This window comes from Haliaeetus leucocephalus, unplaced genomic scaffold (assembly GCF_000737465.1).
Source record: "Haliaeetus leucocephalus isolate CR32 unplaced genomic scaffold, Haliaeetus_leucocephalus-4.0 Scaffold656, whole genome shotgun sequence".
Taxonomy (NCBI): domain Eukaryota; kingdom Metazoa; phylum Chordata; class Aves; order Accipitriformes; family Accipitridae; genus Haliaeetus; species Haliaeetus leucocephalus.
In genome coordinates this window covers 3215742-3231861 of record NW_010973092.1, presented here as the reverse complement: position 1 = coordinate 3231861, position 16120 = coordinate 3215742, and the positions used below count along the sequence as shown (strand labels likewise).

Genomic DNA, 16120 nt, shown 5'->3' with positions numbered 1-16120 from the left:
GTCAAGTGCTGCTGCCTCGGCGGGGGTTGACCTTGTTTTATTGCTACGAAGATCGGTTTAACTGTCTGCTTCGCTCATCCGATTTAATATTTTGTTCTAGTTATTCTAGTTAGGTGCCTGTTTTTAGCCCCCCTCCCCCCCCCCCCCGAAAATAAGTTGATGTTATTCTGCAAGTTGACTCCTAAGTTATGTCCGTTTTCTTTCTACCACTTGCCCTCAACCTACAAACCAACTGCAAGCAAATGCTAATAAGAAATACATATTTCAAGTGCAGTGAATTCCTCTTTGTTTTAGATGCACTGTTGGTTGGGCAGTGAAGAGAAAGGGAATTATTGAAGGAAATGAAGGGGGGTGTTTTGAGCTGGCAGTTCTTTTCTTGCTTGTCAGTCAGTATATTCAAACCAGCTCTACTTGTGGTGCCCCTCACCTGGTCTAGTAATGAAGGAAAAGGTTCAGGATGTGGGACAGAAACCTGTAGGAAACCAAGAGTTTTTAACTTCAAAATCATGGAACAACTTGTTTTCTAATAAGTAAGTTTTCCTGGAAGTGAATTTTGACCCCGTCAGATGTTTTTATGTACAGTGTTTACTAAGAGGACTGTGTTGCTAGTTCTGTCACTGTGATTGGACATTAATATCTATTTCTCAAGCTGAGGCATTTCTGGAGTCCAGGCACTGTGTCTAGTATCACCTGACAGTGTTGTGTAACTGTAAACAGCGCAACCACCGTTTATAATGCCAGATAGTTTTGGGTAGATGTCATAAATAATTGTGGTGTAGTTGCTGAACTTGCCACTCCTATTAAAACAAAAAATAACTTCTTTTAGGAATAATAGGAAATTATTCTTTCTCAGTCTGAAGCTGCAGCATTAGCTGGTGGGAGTCCCTTGTGTTTAAGCATATATCCTTCTAAAACTTTCATGTTAAAATGAGTTTAAGAATATTTTGAAGTGTAAGGATACATGCAGTGTAGTTCTGTAGGAAAAACATGCTTGTTTATATTTCAGACAATTTAGCTGTACTTTTTGTCTGTTTGGTGAGGGTTGCGGTAAGGTCTACCTGCCTCACTCATAACATGCCAACTAGCTATAAATATGAAACTGTCTTGCAGCTGCCTTTCATCATATTTATCTCCATGTATGTAATTAGCTGGCTTGACTCCTGAGGGGAGATAGGAATTCCCTAAACTTGTCCTGTACAAGAACTGAACAAGTTAATGTTGATACGATAATTCAGACTAGTAGGTTCTTCAGCAACAGTAAGTGTGTTAAATGTAAAGTAGTTGGCTTTGAACTTCAGCAGAGAGGCACCATAATGTCTAGTTCATGTGGGATTAGTTGAGTCTTCTCTGTTTTACAGTTAAAGAGTAATTCATACTGGGAAGGTGTACCACGTAAACAAGAAGTCTGTGTAACTGATCCTCTGTAAATACACATTTCATGAATAACATGATTCAGTGTCCCCTGTATAATATTTTACTTAGGAGTAATTTGACACAAGCAGTTGCTTGAATGCTCATTTCTAGAATCTGTAACTTTCCAGTGAACCAGGGAGGTCCTTGGGAGTGCTTAATGAAAGTATTGTTACTTTTTTAAAATAGAAAAACTAAAAAGTAGTTTGGCATGCCAAAATACAAGGCAAGTATTGTCCCACTATTTAAATTATGATGTGTACGGAAAGTCTAAAATGTGTTCTTCATTTTTAAGGTGCCTCCTGATTTGAATCTGGAAGTGACATGCTGTAAACATTAGGAGTTTGCTCTTTTCTATTTTTTTTTTAGGATTAAAAACCCATTGGCTGTTTATGAACTCCCTCTGCATCTTTTTTTACCTTCCATTGGATTGAGAAAAGGGATGATGGGCCCTGCATGTGGTTTTAATGCTCAGCTTGTGTTTTATGTAGTTCTGTAAAGCCATCCTAGCATTGGAGAGATTATGAATTTGCCTAAGGGTGCACTGTTACGTGGTGCTGTTGCTGGCTTACTTCATTATAATAATTTGCTGCCGACAAAAGGCTTTCCTGCAGGAGCATATGCAGTCAGATTGTCTGTCCTTCAGCTTTGTTTTTTAAGCTGTGGTTTGCTAGTTTCATTTGAGTTAACATAAGGTTGGAAATCTTTTTCTGTGTCTGCAAATCTAATAAAAATAAGTGCCTGGGAAGAGATGCTAGGAGCTTGTGTCCTGACTGAAGGAGGTATCGCAGCACGTTCTCTCTTTTTGTTGGTAAAATATGCAGTGGTGAAAGATTAAAAACTTTTAACTGCAGGATAAGCTTTACTGAGAACTTCTTCCTCCGTAGACCTCAGCAAATTATGTGGGAGAAAGAGTTTGATGATGGGGAAAATACTAATCCTATATGATTCTACAAGACATCATAAATCCACAGAGGGAGGGAGGACATGTCTCTGAAGTTCTAAGTCTGGAAAATACGCATACTAAATTTTTCAGGGACACTTTGGCATGCTAATCTGGAAAGCATGTGTTTCCAGGCTTTAATTCCTGTCCCACTCAAGACTTCTCTTTTGAAGTTGCCAAAGTACAGGAGTGTGTATTTCTGCATATGAATTCTAAAAAGTTTGCAGAGTGAAATATGCCCTGTTCATCATATGATTACTTGTCTATAAAGTAAATACCTTGCAATAATTTTCCTTTATAGCTGAAGTTTCACAAGAGAAGTTAGTGCCTTGTGCTTAACCTTGACTGTTTCTCATCCTTTTCTCAGATTCTGCGAAAGTGGAGATGCTTCAGAAGAATATTTCTTCTAAAAGTGAGAATGAAACACTAAGTAGATCCCAAAATTTGACAGACAGCTTGCAGAGTATAACCCCGACAAAAAAAGAGGCAAGCCCAATAAAAAAAGAGGCGTTCCCAACAACAGCTAAAATCAATTCGGTGACTGCAGTAAAACCATCTACAGCAAAAGGTGATTCTCCGCCATATGTTCTCTCTCGTACGGTGACTGCTAGTCCAGTATCTCAAATGGATGTTGATGCTTCTGAAGATACTAAAATTGAGGAAGAGGATCTTCTAACAGATTTGAAAGACACACTAAATAGTTCACCACCCATCATAAAAGAAACTATGGAATCAGATGGAGGAGATGACTATGGTCCTTATGAAGTGACATCGAATTCCAGATACAACCCAGACCTCCTAGAGATACCAGAAGATGATGACTCTGACACCATTAGTAATTACAATGAGGAGATCAAGACCCTTGATGAGAAGATAAAAGATGTTTCTGTCACAGGGTTGGAAGAAGAAGAAGACAGCCATTTCTTTTTTCATCTGGTTGTAGTTGCCTTCTTAGTAGCTGTTGTATATGTCACCTATCACAATAAGAGGAAGGTAGGTGTGCTGTGAAAGGTTGAGAGAAACAGCTTTAGTATTTAAAATGAAGTTGCATTGCTTTGCACACTTTTTTAATAAGAGAAACTTAGCTTTTTGGAGAATGAAATCTTTGACCACTTTTCTTGCTGTGATGCTAATATGCAGATCATTACTGTAATTTTTGTCTGCACAATGAAAATGAACTCGAGTCAAACATTTTAGATTAGAAAATCAGTTAATTGATAACATCAGTAATCAATCAGTTCAGTCATGGGCAATGGCAGTGTACAGCATGAGTTCTATAAATGAGACCTGAGCCAAATTGAGTGAAGGTGATTCATTAACTGATTTCGTTTCTCTACAGGGTTATAAACAGCAAATTAAGGAAGGTTTAATCCCAAATGGTGTGGGAATGTTCTTGTTATAACTGACAGTCCTTGTAATAAGTATTCACTTTAAGGTGGTCTTTGTATCATAGATATTCTGAGGGCTTAACTGCAAATTTTTAGGAAATGTTTAACACTCTTTCCGGTTTTACACAGGGAAGCTCAAGTTTTCAGGTAACTATTTCTTCAGTGCAAACTAATTCTCTGCATCTCAAAAGTAGCCTGATGAGTGTTATTTCAAATATATTGCTAGCATAGAAAATTAACACCAGCCCAGCCAGACCCAGTACAGATGCATGCACAAATTTGCAATTAAATCATAGGTTAGTTTTTGGATATGAGGAAAATCTAGTGTTTATCCTTGTAGAGAACACTGATTTGGTCAGCTTGGGGGACTCTGAAAAGAACGCAGCTAAAAAAAACCCTAAAAGTTCTGTTTTACAGTGCAATGGCATATCTGGAATGTGGTTTGCCAAATCTTTATAGGGGAAAATGTTGAAGAATGTTTCTTACATTTGAAAATTTAACTTTTGAGGGAAGTTCAAGTAAGTGATAAAAAAATGTGTTGTCTTTGCTACATAGGTGAAGTAATGCTTGTAGTGTCCTTTGAAAAGCTAGCTGTTGATACTACTTTTTAGCACTTAGAAATAATTTTGGGAACAGAAAATACAGTAGTACTTTAAGTACATAGGTAGTGGCATGTATTTGTGTGAGACAGCAGTCAAGTTGGTTTAGGTTCTCCTTTTTCTTTCCCTGTGCCCCCTTACACCATCCCATTTCCCCTTTTGCCAGTATAGTTGCCCTGTCTGGTACAGTGGATTCTTAGAGGATGTCAGTAAGAAGCAAGGCGAAATAGGGTGAAGATAATAGACATTTAAAAATCTGATTACTTGAGTGCTTTGATTTATCATATAGCTTCTTTAACTGCTCTGCTGATATTGCTGAAGGAGGCACTGAGCTGCAGTGCAGAAACATTTTATCAAATTACACCATTGCTGCTTCTGTTGCCTTTGTTTCAGCACCAGTAATACAATTATTTTTAACAAGGGTGAAATGCCAGAATAGGTAAGATGAATACATGAACAAATGTCACCATCTGGGGATAGTTTAATAGCCTGTATATGCTATGTGAAGCTATGCACATATCTTTACTAGAAGAGTTATGTGTTGAATGCCGTGTTTTTGCCAAACTGCAACTGAGTTGTGCCAGTAAGTGACTTGATGGCAAGGACAGTATGGAAATGGCTGACTACTAGTGTAGTGTTTTATAGCAACAGTAATGCCATTGCCAGGATCAAGGGGTAGAACTGTGATATCAATAGAACTGTTAAACTGTCTATCAAAACCAAAATGTCTCCATAGCATTACTTAAGTTGGCTGCTTTTTCTTTCAGATCTTCTTATTGGTCCAGAGCCGAAGATGGAGGGATGGCCTGTGTTCTAGGACAGTGGAATATCATCGTTTAGATCAAAACGTTAATGAAGCGATGCCTTCCCTGAAAATAACTAATGACTATGTATTTTGAAAGCACTGTGATTTGCGTTTGTTGAACTTATCACTCTTTGCCTGCCTAGTCGTGTAATGATATTCAGGTATTTGAAATACGCTGCTTGTACTGAAATGAGATGTATTCTCTTTGACCTGGATGTTTTTGAGATTAAATCTCATGGAAGATCAAGGGCATGGTACATCTGTTTGCGACTTTGGTCAGGTTTTATATCAACTATAAAGATACAGAGTTTAATAATTAGTGCTCTTTCCATTCATTAAGCATCATCCCTTCTGTCTGGAGCAGTCTTAATAGTGGTAATACAAAAAATAAGCATAAAATATTTTAGGTCTAATAAATTAATGACTTTGGCATCACTAAATCAAATTAACGATCTCTTTGCTAATCACTTTTATGGCTCATAAATCCCACTATATTGCAAACTTAAAATATAATTACTTTTTTCTATGCTTAAATCCTAGTGCTGCAAATCTTTCATCTTGGATTTTTTTTTTTGTTCTGTTTTCTTGTTGCAAATTTGATCCTATTTTAGGCAGAATAGCTAACATGGTAACTTCATAATTTCCGTATGGGTTCATGCAGTAAGCGATTTAAAAATAATTACGTATAGCCCATTTTATTTCAGAAGTTATATACCATATATTTCCTTAAAATGTTCAAGATCTTTGTGAAGGTATGCAGCTTCTTGACTGTTCTTTTTTTTCCTCTAATGGTATTTATGACTATTTCATTATCTTTGTAATTACTGAATGGAAAATAAGCCTTGTTGAATAATCTTACTGAAATATAGATACTTGAGAGGCTTTCAATACATCAAAGCTTTCTGTTGAATTTTAAGACAGTTGGGAAACAGTTATGTGGTTTATTATACTATAAATGGGAGAGGCCTGAAAATGTAAGAATAATTTATTTTGTTGTTATTCTGACCCAGGTAACAGGCAGATGAAAGTAATGGTGTGTGGGGCTGCCAGTCTGTGGACAGCGCACTCTAATTTTTGACAAACGTTTATGCATTAGTGTAAATCAAGTTACTGGTACAGTAGTTTTTTTTTTTTACCTTGTCTTTTGTACTTCCATTATTTATGTTCTCATGAGTTGTAAAATATAAAATCTTAGTTTTCTGTACATTCTGTTTATGATTTAGTTTTCAAACTGATAAATATGTAAATAACAGTGGATCAGAACCCCATTATTAATGACTTGGTATTCAAGTAGTTACGTAACATTTTGAAAAAATAACTTTACGGCTGTTGGCATGAGGAGTCTGAAGGCATGATACTATCTTACAAATGAAGTGCTAAAAGTTCTAAATCCTACTGTTAAATGCATTCTTTTCATAACCACAAGAAGTAAAGCACAAACAAAATATCCCAAAACTCTTTTCTTGCAGTAATTTTTATCATATTTGGACTTGTATCACTTAATATTTTGAATAAGGTTTTTAAAATAAATGACAATAATAAGCTTGTGTTTTTTCTTAACTTTCACTGCTTTTATACAGTACCTTACGATAAAGAGTTTCCTTACGCTTGGGATTGGACAACCAGTTCAAAACCATCTCTTCTGTTACTGATTAAATTCACTCTGTGTAGGGGTTGCATGGAGTTTTGTTTTATGCATCTGTTAAATAGTATGTAGGGTAGATAGCAAGGCTTAAATGAAATCTTTTAAGCTGTAGGAATTAATAAATTCTTTAAGAAGTAGTTTTTTACTTCAGTTGTATAATTAGTAATTCTCGTGGAAGATACTTGAAACTCTCATCTGAATGTACCCACATTAAAGCATAACATTGCTGTGGTCAAGATCCAAAGGGAAAGGTTACTTTGCAGAACTCCTTTAGGGTGTTTAAATGTCGGAATTGGAGAGAAGGACGCTAATGTTTTCGCACCCAAGAAGTTGAATAGCTTTCTCCTTAAATAACATTCATAAGGTGTAGTGATTTTGACAGGAGAGAATAGTATGTTCACACTTTGTGGAACACTTGTGTTTTCCTTTTAGCTTGGTACCCCAGGCCTTACACAGGACACTGTATGAGATACTGAAGTGCCTGACTGCACAGAAGTACAGTGATACCCACATGAAAAGTTTCATTTCAAATGTAATTTTCTCTTAAACACATCCAGTGAATTAGGCCATCAAGGCAAATTCTACATTTTCAGCCACCTGACTGACTATAATAGCTAGAATACTGTTTAAAATAATGTAGGAAATTAACATTGACCTAAATTAGTAGAAATAAGGCAAATTTTGTTGATTTCTGGCATTCATAGATGTGTTACCTTATTTAATCTTGAACGTCTTCCAAAGCCCTTGAAGCATAGTTCAGCTGGTGGAGTCAAACCAATCTAAATGTTTTTTTTCCAGGCTTTCTGAACAAATAACAATGTCCTCTTTAAGACTATATGTTAATATATTGCTGGAAAAATCTTGCGTTTCCTTGCCCTCTCCCTCAAATTGTTTGTCCTTGTGAAAAGACTGTCTGTAGGCAGAGAAATTTATTAGCTTTCCAGCTTTTGAGCTGTTCCTTCCAACAAACCAACTCTTTTAAAACCCAGTAACTTTTGCTGGAGGAGGAATGCACACAGCTAGTAGCAAGATTGATTTTTGAGAGATTTTTAGGGAGAACTGTCAAAGGCCTAACATCAGCTCAGTTACTAAACCTGCTGCTTTGCAGTTTGTTTTGCAGTCATCCCATTTTAAAATGCTCCTATGTTAAGCTGTGTTGTGGCAATACTTGTCCCACAGATTTAGTATTTGTTAGGTGCACCTAAGAGTATTTAGGCCTAATGGACTGCAACTTGCTTTGGCTGTACTGCAAATGTTAATAAATTCTCTTCTGAAATGTCCATTTAGCTGTCTTTTCTGAACAGGCTCTTGCATGAGGTTACCTTAGAGGAGAAAATCATCTCTCGAGTGTTTTGCTCTTGATAGTCGTATCAGTACTGAAATCTTTTGAGTTAGGTATCTGATACTTGAGGTCATGAAATCATGGCTCGCATGTGTGTCTTCTCTAGCAGAGTGCAGCTTTACCTCATTCTGAGTACTTCAAGCACTTAAGACGAGCAGTTATTCTTAGCTTTTGTGCACAGCCTCTTTCTCACAACTAAGAAAAATTTCTTTTAAATATTTATACAAATATTTTTTTTAATAAGGCTCTTTACTAATGGTACTAAGAGCAGCTTGTTCAAATGTTTTTAAATTTATAGGGAATTAACATGGATTTGAAATCCTTGAAGTTCTTTGAACAGTGGGTTTCATTTGGGGAATTGTCTAAACAGATTCACTTCTAGGATGCTAAGGTATTTTAAGTACTTGGGGTGAATCTTGTTCCATGAGGTTGACAGTGATTGTAGCAAGCTGCCCCAAGAGATAGGTTTGGTCATACCAAAGCAGAAAGTTTGTGGATGCATCTAAGCAAATTAATTTAGATAATGATGTTTGTGGAATATCACTGTTAAAACCTGTTCACTGCTGATCTGCTCCAGCATTCAGCTAATAATGCCAGCATAACATAGGGGCTGCAGTACTAATTAACACTGGTTATTTGTGTCCTGAAAAGGTGAATGCTAAATAATCAGCCTGTTAGCAAAGGCATCTTGCCATCCAATCCCTGCAACATGGCATATGCTTGCTCACCTTCACTTTTAGCAAGATAATACTCGAAATAAAGTTAGAAAATAGTGAACTGTCACCTCCACCCTGGCCAACGACTGTGCTGAATTGCTTCTCCCGCGCCCTTGGGTGTCACTTTGTCATCTTGGTACTGTAAAAAAAGGGACTGCACCCTTGTACAGACAAAAGTTTTGAAATGTGCACAGTGACGTTGATACTTCATTTTTTCAAGGATATTTTTTCATTCGCAGTAGCCCTTGGATTGTTGCCTGAACAGGGGAAGTGCCTTGCTGAATTGACTTAGGTAGTTGATAACGCTGTTTCCTAATAGTACGGATAAAGAGGGAAAGGTTTCTCATGATCCAGTTTTATAAGGGCTCCAGCAGCACCAGGAGAGTGGGTCATATGTCATCCGTTGTGCAATAAAAGAGCCATTTGCTGATGAGGTAATCAGGATTGAACTACTGTTTTTTAATTTCTTTAGTTGAATTTGCTTGTGGAAAATTAAGAGCAGGCAATCAAAAATTCATAAGGTGCTGAGATAAAATAGAGGAAAAAGCAAGCGGATTTATGTCAGATCTTACCAACAAGAAATGTCTTGATGAATTTCTTTGCTGAAGAAAGGAAACTTTCTCACATTACGGTGAATTATGACATCCATCAATATTCTGATAAAAGGAATAAAATATTCCTGAAGAGCTTTTCTGATTAAACTTCTCAAGATGAGAGTTGAAGCTCTATTTATGTAGGTTCTTGTTAGTGGTTGAGTTTTATGAAATGAGGAAAGAAATAATGAATAGGATAGTTTAAACAAATGATACATTCCACTTTTACTATCCAGGAAATCAGGTATTTTAAAATATTTATGGTTTAATTTTCATTTAGTACCAGTGCATATTATTCAGCTAAGTCAACTGTCCTTGGCTGCTGCTCAGTTGTATACAGGGTGAATAGGGAAAGGTTTATCTGAGCAAGGTGGTTTGAGTTATGGGAAATTAATTTGCAATGTGAAGATGAAAAAATGTGATCGCTCTTAAATTTACATGCTACAACAATAATAGGAAGGGAAAAGGGATATTTCTGTGGCTCTAACACAGACTACTATTAATATTAGAAGGAGAAGGGGGATGCTCTTAGAGCTGTAACTCAGGCATGGGAAATCTTTGTTTAATTTCCAAATAGGGAGCAGCACAGCTGCAAGCCAAGGTGGACAAAACATTGGTCAGGGCTTTTCCAAGCCCTGGCCAGTTTAGGAAACCTGCGATAAGCCACAGTGGCCGAGATCTTATTAGCTTTTATTGTCGGTGAAAAGCTGGCATGCTGAGCACAGAGAAATCTGGCTGTCAGCTGGTACTCGCTTGGGCCTTGTTTTTCTGCCTAAATCTCGAGGCAGCGATGCTGCCCAGGGCTTGGGGTGAAGAGGGTGGTGTGATCCAGCAGCTATCCTTGCTCTCGAAGGGAAGGAGCAGGTTCTCTCGGGCAGAGCTCTTCTGCCTGAGCTGCCATCGAGAAGGGGAAGGTTGCGGGTCTGGCCGGCAGTGGGGTTGTGTTACCGAGAGCGCTTGACATCCCGAGAGGAGGCTTTTGCTTCCCCTCGCCATGCCACGCTCCCCTGCTCTGGAAGGTAAGCAGGTTCCTAACCTGGTAAAACAATTTCTCTTTTAATCTTTCTTCTTCCTGGCTTGATTTTCAGTCATTTTGGGGCACTGAGCTGGTTTACCATGCAGCCAGACCAGCGCCAGAGCTGGCTCAAGGCAAGTGATGGGAGCCTTTAGAACAGAGATGGGCATGTTCCCCATTTGGTAGCATAAACTGTTAATTTGGTTTCTCGTAAAGCTGTTACTAAGCTCTCTCATAAAACCAAGCCCAAACAAGAGCATTTTACGTTGTAGAGGCCTGGTGATCGACTGGTTGCTGCAGTCTCAGCATCATGTTTTTTGTTGCGGAGGGGCCAGGCTGGCCTGAGGATTTAAGGTTTCTTTTGGTTTGGGTTGTTTTTTTGTGGTTTTTTTCTTGGAGGGAAATCCCTGAGCGGACTCACTGGGTGGTGCTGCCCCATTGCAGTGATGGTGGGTGTGTGGTCCCCTAATGCCACAGCACCTGCTTGGCTGTGCGGCTTTCCTCTTCAGTCCCAAATCCAAACCAAAGCTGCATTTTGTGCTCCTACAAGGCTGAGTAGCTTTATGGGAGTGCTAAATCCTCATGTAAGGCTGATAGAGCAGTAATCTTCAAGGCTGTATATCCCAGCCACCTCAAAGCAGCAGAACTAATAACATCATTCTTACACCTTTTCTTTTACAATCAAGTGTCCTTTAAAGAGGAGTCCCTATACTGTTTTTTGTTAAACTTTTCTGATACAGAGCATATGAACGTCCTCACTGTAATGAAAAATGGTTAATATCAGAACTTCTCAGCTTCACTGTTTCCGATATATCTAATTAGAAAGGGAAGAATGACATATTTTCTGTAATTGGTCCTTAAATCATTATCAAAATAATTTAGCAGCCTCCTTAAACTTATTTTTAATTACAAGATACATTGCCTTGTTAAGTTATTAACACTGGAAATCACTAATCATGGGAATTTCCTATCTTTATTAAAATGAAAATACAAAGGTTCTGTTACCCTTATTGAGGTGCACTCATTGAGGTTTTATTAAAGATTAAGTGAAACCAGATTTAATCACTTTGTACTGTTCTATAAACAATGTTGAAGTGGATGTGATTAAGCTATTTAAGGAAGCTGGTGGGGTTAAGAACTGAAGTTCAGGTTCACAGGTGTACCAGGGATGCTGAAATATTTCAAATTCAGATTACATGAATTAGGAGACACTTGCATTTGTTGATCACAGAGCTGATACTCATTATCAGCTAGCTCTGCAAGGCAGTGGAATTATGTTGTTAGCACCTTACTGCCTTTCATCTTCCAGTGTCACAGGGTGACTTGTGATGACTGATGGAAATCCTTTTTGTCCCTGCATTCATTTACTTTTTGTCAGAGGTGAAAATGGTTATGCTCTCTGCATAACTGCTGCCCCTCTGCAGGTGGGGGACAGTGAAAAAACTTTCAAAAGTACCTACAAGGCATAGTTTTTGCATTACAACAAGCTGTGATGACTCACCTTAGGATGTATCTTTTAAGGTTAACTCATGCTTATCCTTAACAGTTCTGTTAAGTTTCCAAATTAAATTGTAACAGGATGACTGTTCTTGAGCTGCAGTCACTGGGGCAAGAAACAGCTGATTATCCTTTATAAAAGTGCAAAGTGTTTTCAACATCTAAAAATTATCCTTTCAGTATTAGCTGACAAATTTGACCAGTTAATCTAGAATACGTTTTAATTTCTAATGCATGTTGACTGTGAATCCCAACAGCTGGAATGCCAGATGTTCAGAAAAGGAGAATTATATTCCATGTTGTTTGGGGAGGGAAAGGAGGTGGAAGTAACTGGCGTAATGGCATCATGCAGAAATTAAGCCACAATCTTCCAAGGAGTGAGGTCACATTTTCAGTATCATTTATGGGAAGGATTCTCTGCATTTGAATAGCTGCTCCCTCAGAAGGAATACTGTCCTTGATCCTATCCAAGTACAGAGGGTTTGGGCTGGATTGTACAACAAAATGACAAAAGGCTGTGTGACATGTTATCTTAGCAGTATTGGGGCAGTTTGAGAGGCAACCTTCTTTTGGGCTCTTTGTTATTAAGTTTAGCTTAATATAAAGTGTGCAACTTTTTACAGAAGTGGCTGCGGTGCCCTCACACGTCGCAGTTTGGTGACTCTGGAGGAGGTGGTAGCATCTCAAGTCCTTTTCTGTGGCCATGTGGTTTGTGATAAGGTTTAGATGGTGGTTAGCTTTGCCCAAAAAGCTCTCTGCTGGTTCAGGAACCACTGTCAGCTAATGGGCTGTGCAGATGTGTCCGTCTGGGATCTCCTCTCCTGCTGGGAACCAAATGAAGATGGTCCTTCTGGAGAGTAGTAAGATGTAAATATTTGAGAGTCCCAATGTCACCCTGGCTCTGAGTAAGCGGTGGAAAGCCCTGGAGCAGCTATGTATACTTTATATACTGTAGGCTCCAACTGTTTGTGGCTGAAGCGTGTGGGACAGGCTTTTCTGCACCGTGTCACAGCTGAAGGTACAATCTTCTTGAATGTGACATGAGAGGAGTCCAGCCTTCTCCTTTTGTCAGCTCCATACCCGATTTCTCACTCTGAAGGTCCAGAAATTGCAAGAAGTTGAATGCACTTGCCTGATTCTCCCTCTTCCTACCGTCATGGGCTGGTGTGACAGGTTTAGGGGAGTTTTGCTGACTCAGGAGGTTTCATGCCCATCCAGGTCGGAGGGTCGCAGGAGCCTGAGCCCTGCGTGGGGAGGCGAAGCTGGGAAGTGTGAGTTCACCTTTAGTGACCTGTGGATGCACGTGTTAACAGGCTGAGCCTCGGAAACAAGGTCGGTCCTTCCACCTCGTCCTTGGTCTGCACGGGACTGATTTGCAGAAGGAGCTTATTTTTAAAAGAAAGCCAGGACAAAGAACTGGGTGGTTTCTTTAGCTCTTCCACCCCAGAAAAGCCCTACACTCATCCCTTCTCGTTTCGGCGTGAATATTATGGGTATCACAGTACAAATGAGATGTGTTCTGCTGCTGGCCGGGCGGTGGCTGTGAGAACCAGAGGATCCTGCTGCCATCCATAGCACTTGCCCGGAGCACTGCCTGCTCCTGCCCGGGCCTCTGCTGGTGGGTGGGCAGCTAAAACATTAAATGAAAGTTGTATTACAGAAAGAATTCAGTGGTGAGGCACACGAAGGTATTTTAACTGGCAAGCAAGCTTACCTTGCTGGCGCTGTGAAACCGTCATTACTGAGGGCAACTTTTCTCTAAGTAATACCCAGAAGAAAAATAATCATCAGTTGAGATATTAAAATAATTTTCTTTTTCCCTGCTTTTCCTGATGCTGCCCTGCTTTTGGAGAAGCAGCCAGCAGGGGGGAGTGTGACTGCACCATGCAACGCAGCCTTCCAGCCAGCAAAAAGCTGGAGAAGTGCAAAATAAGTTCAGAAATGAGCGTTGGGATCCCTTCAGCCAAAAGCTGACACGGTGAGACGGCCGGCGTGATCCCGTAAAGCACACGCCTTCGCTTTCAGCTGCTTGTTTGGGGGGCGAGGAGGGGTAGGGCTCTACTGCATCGTGCAATTGAGTGTCTGCTCCAGCGGGCTCTGGTCGCACCTGCGGGTGCTGGTTCTGCACCAGTGGGGTGGTGGGATGAGGCTGGAGGGGTTCTGGGACCCCCGTCTGCTCAGCGAGGCAAGCACTGGTATTCAGGACAAGGTGAATTGGGGCGCTGGCCCAGAGCGGGTCCTCCACTGTTCCTGCGCTAAGGCGACAGAAATGCTGAGGGGTGTTTACCGACTCTTTTTAATGTAATTAAAAAAAACCCCAACCCTCAAGAAATGGATTTTTTTTCCTTTGAGTATGTTGTTCTTAGGGTGCATCCCCAGAGCTGTATTTTTTTTTTCTCCTGAAAAATGTGGGTCTCTAGCATCATGAGCCCTTATTATTACAGCCCAGATGGATTAATATATATGACTATAAGAATAAAAATAGTCTTTTGTGGGGCTCACCAAAATAACCTCCAACTTTGAAATCACAGAGATCTTCTCTAACCCTGAGGAAAAGAAATCTGCTTCCTCAACCCAACATACATTTCTACAATATTGTGCAAGAGGAAAACATGGGAAAACAAAGACACCAGTATCTCCCTAAATGTTACTGTGTGGTAACAGAAATATAGAAAATGAAAAAATGTGGCTAATTATGGGATTATAATATGATGAATTTTACCTGACAGCACCTAACCTTTTTCAGAGCAATATACAAATGATTGCTATGTGCTTGAGTAAATACAGATTTAGAAATCCGTCACCAAAACACTAGTTAATAGATTAATTGCATGCATGCTGCTAATACCCATTTCTTTGTTGAACTTGGTGTCTGAAAAGTGGTTATTTTGTATCTGTAAATAGTTTGCTTGCCTAATTACTTCCTTAGCCATTTCTCCTTCCAATTACACACATGTGCAGTCATTGTATGGGAATTGCTAATGCCTGTGGAGCTGCAGTGTTGGGCAAGAATGTGTCTTAGAAGAGGTGGGGGAGACTTAGAACATGGAAGAAATATTTCTACATTTGAGAGAGGCATAAAAATTCCCCAGCTAACAGCTGCTTTGTCTCAGGTGATCTCCAGTTAAGTCGTCCTTCTTTCCTTCCCCAGTGCTAAAGGAAATGCAGTGCAAGTGCCAAAAAGAACCCCAGACCAGTGAGCATCACTGTGGGAATTGTACATCTTCTGCAGTATCTATGTGTCATACTTTCTTTTTCAAATCCCAACATGCTCCGTATGGGTCCTCCCATGGCTATTGAACCACCAATGGCCATACGAACCCTTCTGAGGGCTGTAGAAGATGCACAGATGCTATATTCAGTATATAACAGCAGAGAGCAGGAGAGGGTCTCCCATCCCCTGTCCTCAGAATCCCAGTCCCAGAATGACTAAAGCCAACCCTGTACTGGCGATTCATTTTCATGTTTACAGAAGCAATTAACTTCTTTTAAAACCAGTTGTGATTCCCAACAGGGAGTGCTCAGAGAAGAGCTCTGTTAATATTCAAAGGACTCTGATGTACCTCGGAAGCATGTCAGTCCTTGATATTATTCCTCTTTATGCTCCATGCAAAAAATAAAATTGAATCTAAAATTTAAAACGCTCACTAAATTGGTGCCGTCATTAACACGCCCCTTTTCCCAAGATTAAGGTGATTGACTTCCTAACAAAGGTTAATCAAAACTATTAAAGGAAAAGGAAAACGACCATCATGGCACCCACCACGCCCCCTGGTTGACTTCCCACTTTATTTCTCTGTAACATGCCAGTCCTAGAACATAGAGCAGGATCCAGAGGTGGAAATATCAGCAGCAGAGATGGTTTCTCATTAAAAATATGCCAGTGAGGTTTTGGGAGAGCTTGGAGATGACACAGTGCTTAAGAAGTGGTGGTTCAGCAGCAGCACCAGAGTGCTATTGGATGGTGACTCGCGATTATTCTAGTGCTTGTCTTAAATACTTGAATCTACTCTGCATAAGCTGAATATTCTTAGAAGCTTTGGACTTAACTGAGTGAATTTACTTTACTTATATTATTGAATAAAAGTGCTGTAGCTCCTTTAGGCTCCTCTGGTTTCCATCCAGTGACGGATGCAGGCATGACATGGTGCTTCTTCCTCACGGTAA

At 39.6% G+C, this 16120-nt stretch overlaps 1 protein-coding gene across 1 annotated transcript; it reads left to right on the top strand.

The window, feature by feature from the left end:
- Nucleotides 1–2721: 2721 nt before the first annotated feature.
- On the top strand, nucleotides 2722–6700 carry LOC104838848 (chromosome unknown open reading frame, human C5orf15). Its single transcript, XM_010578838.1, has 2 exons — nucleotides 2722–3346; nucleotides 5108–6700. The coding sequence occupies exons 1-2, from the start codon at nucleotides 2738–2740 to the stop codon at nucleotides 5237–5239; spliced, it is 741 nt and encodes a 246-aa protein (XP_010577140.1). The 5' UTR covers nucleotides 2722–2737; the 3' UTR covers nucleotides 5240–6700.
- Nucleotides 6701–16120: the final 9420 nt, after the last annotated feature.

Coding starts and splice junctions, on each gene's coding strand:
- LOC104838848 (XM_010578838.1), top strand. CDS start 2,738: ATGCTTCAGAAGAATATTTCTTCTAAAAGTGAGAATGAAACACTAAGT. Junction 3,347..5,107: donor CCTATCACAATAAGAGGAAG/GTAGGTGTGCTG, acceptor TTTTTCTTTCAG/ATCTTCTTATTGGTCCAGAG.